Source organism: Anguilla rostrata, unplaced genomic scaffold (genome assembly GCF_018555375.3).
Source record: "Anguilla rostrata isolate EN2019 unplaced genomic scaffold, ASM1855537v3 scaf0471, whole genome shotgun sequence".
Taxonomy (NCBI): domain Eukaryota; kingdom Metazoa; phylum Chordata; class Actinopteri; order Anguilliformes; family Anguillidae; genus Anguilla; species Anguilla rostrata.
In genome coordinates, this window is record NW_026985980.1 from 589 (window position 1) to 8,131 (window position 7,543).

A 7,543-nucleotide genomic window follows, 5' to 3' on the forward strand; every position below is an offset into this window, starting at 1 on the left:
TATGTGAATGTATTATACTTTACTCGTCTATAGTACAATGAATGGACAATTTGCCCATTGCGATGTTGTTCTATTTTTGTACATTTGGCTGCAATTTTATGAGCTTTATATACGAATAAATAAATTCATGAATTAATATATGATATAGGTGGAAAGTCACTCTCAGCTGAAAGTCTGTGATAGTATCCTGATATGCATAACAGGGTCCACAACAGTACCATTGCCATGGCTGATGCCCTATGCAGTACTTCTTACTGGTATCTAACCTTTATACAAGGTATACTTTACAGGAAATGGCTAAAAAAGAGGAAGTACCTCATCTGACACATTGCCTGACAAGCTGGGCAAGCAAGCAAAACCACACTGAGATGCATTGAGTCTGCATTGACAGAAAGCCAAAAGCCATCACTGTCCTAAGAAGTCACAACTGGCTAAAGGAGGAAACCACTGTAGTAAGTGCAGCCATGTGTCCATCCATTATCTAAACCCGCTATACAGGGTCACTGGGGGTGCTGGAGCCGATCCCAGCGTGCATTGGGCGAGAGGCAGGAATACACCCTGGACAGGTCGCCAATCTGTCTCTGGGCACACACACCTTTCACTCTCACACTCATACCTATGGGCAATTTGGAGTCTCCAACTGGCCTGCCTGCATGTCTTTGGACTGTAGGAGGATCCTGGAGTACCCAGATGAAACCCATGTGGACACGGGGAAAACATGAAAACTCCACACAGAAAGGCCCCAAGCCGAGATTTGAACCCACAACCTTCTTACTGTGTGGCGACAGTGCAACCCACTGCACCACGGTGTCTTGTTCAGAAAATTCTACATGGCCAGGCCCACCTCCACATGCTACTATCATAGGGATGTGGTTGGAGGCATATGCATAGGTTAAGAAGGAGACAGGAGACATGTCCCCCAATGGTTTCTTATGGATTTATTACTAGACTAGCTTGTATGCTTGTGAGACTTGACTTGAAATTTTACTACAGAGACTAGGTGGTTTAGTGTCTCCCCTAAGTTGTAATGAAACCTGTGCCTGTGGTTGGAGGTTAGTACCTTGAGGTTCAGGTGCTGGCAGTGTGAGGTGCAGGGGGACCTGTGCTCTGAGCATGCTCTCTGTGAACACCGCACAGGCCCAGTGCAGCTGGTCTCTAATCAGAATGGGTAGGGTGAGACTGAGCATCTTTTTTGGGTTCCTCTCACTCAGGACCTCCTGCTTTACGAGCTCCCCCCTGCCCCCCTTCATCTGGAGCCAGGCCAGGGTCACAGAGCCGATCACCTGTGATATCTCACAGTTCAGCACAACTGACCAATTCCTGGACAGACCACCAGGGGGCACTGCTGAGACTGAGAGAGCACATGTTCATGGATCATTTATTTATTTATTTATTTTTCAGAAAAAACTTTTTTTTATTCAGATAGCATCCATTATTAGTCATGGAGTTTCTGTAAGGTGCACTACCTTTATTACTTGGAATCAGCACTTCTGTTTGGTTACTGTTAGCCCTTGACTGCAGTTACATTATATGACACAATACTGTAAAAAGTGCAAGAAATAAAGCTACCTTAATTAGCGTCAAGTTTTCTATTATTTATTCAGTCTTGTAAATTATAGAAACCTGAAGTGCAGACTTACCCTGAACAGTTACCAGCGTTACTGTGGCCATCAGCTGGCTTTCAAAATAACAGAAGTACCTTCCGCTGTCTCCAAACTTCACTGGTGAGATTCTCAGAGGGAAATAGTATCCATCAAAGCGCTCAGATGAGAATCTCTCTTTATCTATCTCCATGGAAATCGAAGCATTCTTTATTTTTCAGCTGAGGCCACAGATTGATTTGTCCCAGACAATGGCGCCCAACGCCAATACGCTGTTCCGTATGAGTTCCAAGAACGGCAGATTAGCACCACCTCACTGCTGTTCAAACTCCCTCTGTACAGAGTGTGATAGGTGTTATATGTACCTGAGGAATAAAGCTGTGGTTAGAATGCCAGTCAGCACATATGCTACTGCTTCAGATAGTGGGTAGCAAATGAAAATCATGCTAAAGTAAATGAACTCACACAGAGTTGATGGAAGAGTAAAACTTAGGCCTCATTACAGAATAGCCTACAATAAATACCCCACCTCCCACCATGAAAGCTATTATATGCAGCCTGGCCGGTCTGTTTCTATACAGGGTGTGCTGGTATATTACTTTACATTACTTGGATTTATCTTTAGTCTTAATGAATAAAGTCTTTCACAAGTTTGCTTATGAAAAAAAGTCAATGCTCAGGATGCTTTTGTAAATGCTCTAGTGAAAACCGTATCCATAGTAACATACTCTTGTAGACTTGAAGTGTCCTGGGAATGCTGAAAATAAGTGCTCTGTTCCATCTGAGTGTCAGTATACGTTCCCTCACTGATCGGTCAGCACTGTGGATGATGATGTGGCAGTGTTGTTGTAGATCAGCGTTGTGTTAGCAGTAGGTTCTCTGTCCCTTTCCCAGTCCAGTGTAGCTGAATCTGGAAGGTGTGATACTTCACAGCTCCTGATCACATCAGAACCTTCTTCTACTCTGGACCAGGAGATGGTTCCACTGTTGGCCCAGGGAGGCAAGAGCAAGTTGATTGTAGAGCGAATACTGTGACACAACCTTTTCATGCAATCAATTGTAGGAGCGCTAATAATGCTCGAAAACCAGTCATCAAAATTTAAAGCAATGTACAGTCCTCCAGCTCTGTACTGGGTGTTCTATGGAGAGATGGAAGAGAAAATGTAACAGTAAAGGGACTTTGTTTCCTCGTTTTTTGCGGTATGTACTATTAAGAAACTATTAATAGACTAATCTGATTTATATCGCCTCAGGTTTAATAAAGCAGTGTACAAAAATATGAGAAACACAAGCTACTGCTTTTACTCCCACTTATCTGTTCCCAGTGCACTGATGTAATATTTCCAGATTTAATTAAACTCTAACAGAGTACATATGAGTCCAGTCGGAAACATGTTTATTCTGTAAGTGTTGATTTAACACTTGATATTTTACTGTACAGCTTTACATAAAATTTTATTCAAATTTCAAATTCAGCTTTAGTAAAAGTAAAATACAAGATATCCAGTACTTCAACTTTGTTTTATATTACTCTTATATATAAAAAAATACATCATATGTATAATTTCATAATGTGAAAACCACATTAAAGAATGATTTTACCTTCTGCAGCGAACACTTCAAACTGGGCCACTTTTACTTTCTCAGGTTTAGTTTGAATAAAAGTAAAAACTCCTGCATTTTGTAACTTGGGCTCCAGATAAATGTTGTACTTCCCTTGTTTTGAAATAGGCGCCTTCTTCAAATCCCACCAATAGTTTCCATCGGACTGTATAGTTATTATCCGAGTGTTTGTGTAGCTTCCATCATGTGACGTCCACTCCCAGGTGAATTCTGTCCCTTTGGTTTCAGCAGGGGCTTGTAGAGAGACCCTCTGTCCCTCCCCAGAAAGTAAGTATTTGTACTGTACCAACACTGCAGAAAGAGAAGAACATACCAAATACAGAGATCCAACTAAGCACTAAACATGATAAAGTTGCGTTTCAGTATGGAGGGAAATTTCAGTTAGTTCATTAAAGTTTAACGACAGGTTAGCCTGGAGGATGATACATATTTATAAATAGTGATTAAAATGTAATCCTTATAGCTGTAATGAATATTTGAGCTATATTTTACTCAACAATGGAGAAGTATTGTTTGTACCGATTATAGTCATACTTTCAGACCCAAGATCTAGATCATTACTTTTTTTCTGTCCTCAAAGTGGTTGTAGCATATAGCAAAGTTATTTTTTTCTTTTCAACATCCTGTAGTAGCCTACTAGAGGAAGTAGGCAAAACAGAAATTAGAACTGTTTGCCTTACTCGTAATCAGAAATGAACATTTTTAGATTCTGACAATATTTGTGTTTCATGAATTTTACCAGTGAAATACATGGAATGTTGTAGATAGAGTATGGAGTGATTGTAAATCTGGCTTAATAATAAAGTTACGATACAATGTCTTGAATTTGAATATATTACAGCATGTATACTTATTTAATAAGAATATCAATCACACTATCATTAATAATTTCATAATAGAATTTCATATTTAAAAAGTACTATGTGTAACTGCTTGGCATTGGAATATAAAGCCATTTCACCGATAAAGTTAATATGCTGAAACAGTTTACCTCCTCTTGAACTTTAAACTGAAAACAAACGTACAAAAAAGAATAAAGAGTCTGGATCATTTAATATCAATATAGCAGTCTGGGTGATAGTCCTTCTGTTATAAATAAGACTGTTTTTATTTAAATGTATGCATTTTTATACTATAGGTTCCATGTGCTACTACAGTATGTGACTATACTATAGTTACGTCCTCTTGAATATTGAACTGAAAAAAAAGTTTGAATCAATTTATATAGTAGTAGCAGTCTCTGTGATACTCCTGTTATAGTAAAACTGTCTTTTTCCGTGTTCTATTATGTGAATGTATTATACTTTACTCTTCTATAGTACAATGAATGGACAATTTGCCCATTTCAATGTTGTTCTATTTTAGTACATTTGGCTGTATTTTTATGAGCTTTAAATATAAATTAATTAATTAATTCATTAATATATGATATAGGTGGAAAGAGGGACTCACTCTCAGCTGAAAGTCTTTGATAGTATCCTGATATCCATAACAGGGTCCACAACAGTACCATTGCCATGGCTGATGCCCTATGCAGCACTTCTTACTGGCGTCTAGCCTTTTTACAGGGGTATGCTTTACAGGAAATGGCTAATAAAGAGGAAGGACCTCATCTGGCACATTGCCAGACAAGCTGGGTGCAAGCAAGCAAAACCACACTAAAATGCATTGAGTCTGCATTGACAGAAAGCCAAAAGCCATCACTGTCCTAAGAAGTCACAACTGGCTAAACTAGGAAACCACTGTAGTAAGTGCAGCCATGTGTCCATCCATTATCTATACCATTATCTAAACCCGCTATACAGGGTCACGGGGGGTGCTGGAGCCGATCCCAGCGTGCATTGGGCGAGAGGCAGGAATACACCCTGGACAGGTCGCCAATCTATCGCAGGGCACACACACCTTTCACTCCCACGCTCATACCTATGGGTAATTTGGACTCTCCAATTGGCCTACCTGCATGTCTTTGGACTGTGGGAGGAAACTGGAGTACCCAGATGAAACCCACATGGACACGGGGTGAACATGCAAACTCCACACAGAAAGGCCCCAAGCCGAGATTTGAACCCACAACCTTCTTGCTGTGTGGCAACAGTGCTACCCACTGCACCATGGTGTCTTGTTCATAAAATTCTAAATGGCCAGGCCCACCTCCACATGCTACTATCATAGGGATGTGGTTGGAGGCATATGCATAGGTTAAGAAGGAGACAGGGAGACATGTGTCCCCCAATGGTTTCTTATGGATTAATTACTAGACTAGCTTGTAAACTTGTGAGACTAGACTTGAAATTTGACTATAGAGACTAGGTAGTGTAGTGTCTCCCCCTAAGTTGTAATGAAACCTGTGCCTGTGATTGGAGGATAGTACCTTGAGGTTCAGGTGCTGGCAGTGTGAGGTGCAGGGGGACCTGTGCTCTGAGCATGCTCTCTGTGAACACCGCACAGGCCCAGTGCAGCTGGTCTCTACTCAGAATGGGAAGGGTGAGACTGAGCATCTTTTTTGGGTTCCTCTTACTCAGGACCTCCTGTTTTACGAGCTCCCCCCTGCCCCCCTTCATCCAGAGCCAGGCCAGGGTCACAGAGCCGATCACCTGTGATATCTCACAGTTCAGCACAACTGACTGATTCCTGGACAGACCACCAGGGGGCACTGCTGAGACTGAGAGAGCACATGTTCATGGATCATTTATTTATTTCTTTTTCAGAAAATATTTTTTTTTATTCAGATAGCATCCATTATTTGTCATGGAGTTTCTGTAAGGTGCACTACCTTTATGACTTGGGATCAACACTTCTGTTGGCACTTCTGTTTGGTTACTGTTAGCCCTTGAGTGCAGTTACATTATATGACACAATATTGTAAAAAGTGCAAGAAATAAAGCTACCTTAATTAGCGTCATGTTTAAGTTTTCTATTATTTATTCAGTCTTGTAAATTATAGAAATCCGAAGTACAGACTTACCCTGAACAGTTACCAGAGTTACTGAGGCCATCGGGTAGTGTTCACAGTAACAGAAGTACCTTCCACTGTCTCCAAACTTCACTGGTGAGATTCTCAGAGGGAAATTAGATCCATCATAGCGCTCAGATGAGAATCTCTCTTTATCTATCTCCATGGAAATCGAAGCATTCTTATATTTTTCAGCTGAGGCCACACGGATTGCATTTGTCCCAGACGATGGCACCCATCGCCATGACGCTGTTCCGTATGAGTTCCAAGAACGGCAGATTAGCACCACCTCACTGCTGTTCAAACTCCCTCTGTACAGAGTGTGCTGTGTGCTGTGTGTACCTGAGGAATAAAGCTGTGGTTAGAATAAATGTCTGGACAGTCAGCTCATATTCTACTGCTTCAGATAGTGGGTAGCAAATGAAAAACATGCTAAAGTAAATGAACTCACACAGAGTTGGTGGAAGAGGAAAACTCAGGCCTCATTACAGAATAGCCTACAATAAATACCCCACCTCCCACCATGAAAGCTATTATATGCAGCCTGGCCGGTCTGTTTCTATACAGGGTGTGCTGGTATATTACTTTACATTACTTGGATTTATCTTTAGTCCTAATTAATAAAGTCATTCACAAGTTTGCTTGTGAAAAAAAGTCAATGCTGAGGATGCTTTTGTAAAGGCTCTAGTGAATACCGTATCCATAGTAACATACCCTTGGAGACTTTAAGTGTCCTGGGAATGCTGAAAATAAGTGCTCCGTTCCATCTGAGTGTGCAGCTATACGTTCCCTCACTGGATCGGTCAGCACTGTGGATGATGATGTGGGCAGTGTTGTTGTAGATCAGCGTTGTGTTAGCAGTAGGTTCTCTGTCCCTTTCCCAGTCCAGTGTAGCTGAATCTGGAAGGTGTGATACTTCACAGCTCCTGATCACATCAGAACCTTCTTTTACACTGGACCAGAGAGATGGTTTCACTATAGGAGCAAAGAGCAATTGATTTAGAGAAGCTTGTGAACCTTTTCATCAAATCATTGTGTGGGTTACATCTAAGAACAAGCCATCAAATTTAAAGAAATATACATCCCTCCAGGTCTGGGAATTGTTGGGAATTTTATGGAGAGGTGGAAGAGAAAACATAACCGTGAAATGAACTTTTCCATCTAGGCTTTTGTGCTATGTACTCAGAAATGGACAATTCTTCACTCTCTAAGAGGTTATTTAACACTTAACATTTTTACTGTGCAGCTTTACATGCATATTAGTTAAATCTAATTTCAGATTAAACTTTTTTGAAAGTAAAATACAAGACAGAACTTGAACTTTGTGTTATATTTTTTTGCACATAGTATGAAAGAGATACTGTCT

General features: G+C 40.7%; 1 protein-coding gene across 2 annotated transcripts; it reads right to left on the bottom strand.

Annotated features, from left to right (window-relative positions):
• Nucleotides 1-2,804: 2,804 nt before the first annotated feature.
• LOC135246532 (uncharacterized) lies at nt 2,805-7,485 on the bottom strand. Of its 2 annotated transcripts, none has more exons than XM_064319959.1 (4): nt 6,892-7,485; nt 6,190-6,519; nt 5,596-5,877; nt 2,805-3,515 (listed from the first exon to the last, which is right to left on the bottom strand). In XM_064319959.1, the coding sequence occupies exons 2-4, from the start codon at nt 6,341-6,343 to the stop codon at nt 3,187-3,189; spliced, it is 765 nt and encodes a 254-aa protein (XP_064176029.1). In that variant the 5' UTR covers nt 6,344-6,519; nt 6,892-7,485; the 3' UTR covers nt 2,805-3,186. The 2 variants fall into 2 exon arrangements, with proteins under 2 accessions (XP_064176029.1, XP_064176028.1); XM_064319958.1 differs by having other exon boundaries at nt 5,596-5,886; nt 6,892-7,337.
• Nucleotides 7,486-7,543: the final 58 nt, after the last annotated feature.

Excerpts from the sequence above, each read along its gene's own strand:
- LOC135246532 (XM_064319958.1), bottom strand. The coding sequence starts at position 6,343 with ATGGAGATAGATAAAGAGAGATTCTCATCTGAGCGCTATGATGGATCT. Across the intron at positions 5,887-6,189 it reads AACTCTGGTAACTGTTCAGG|TCTCAGCAGTGCCCCCTGGT; the intron begins GTAAGTCTGTAC and ends GTGCTCTCTCAG. Across the intron at positions 3,516-5,595 it reads GCCAGCACCTGAACCTCAAG|TGTTGGTACAGTACAAATAC; the intron begins GTACTATCCTCC and ends CTCTTTCTGCAG.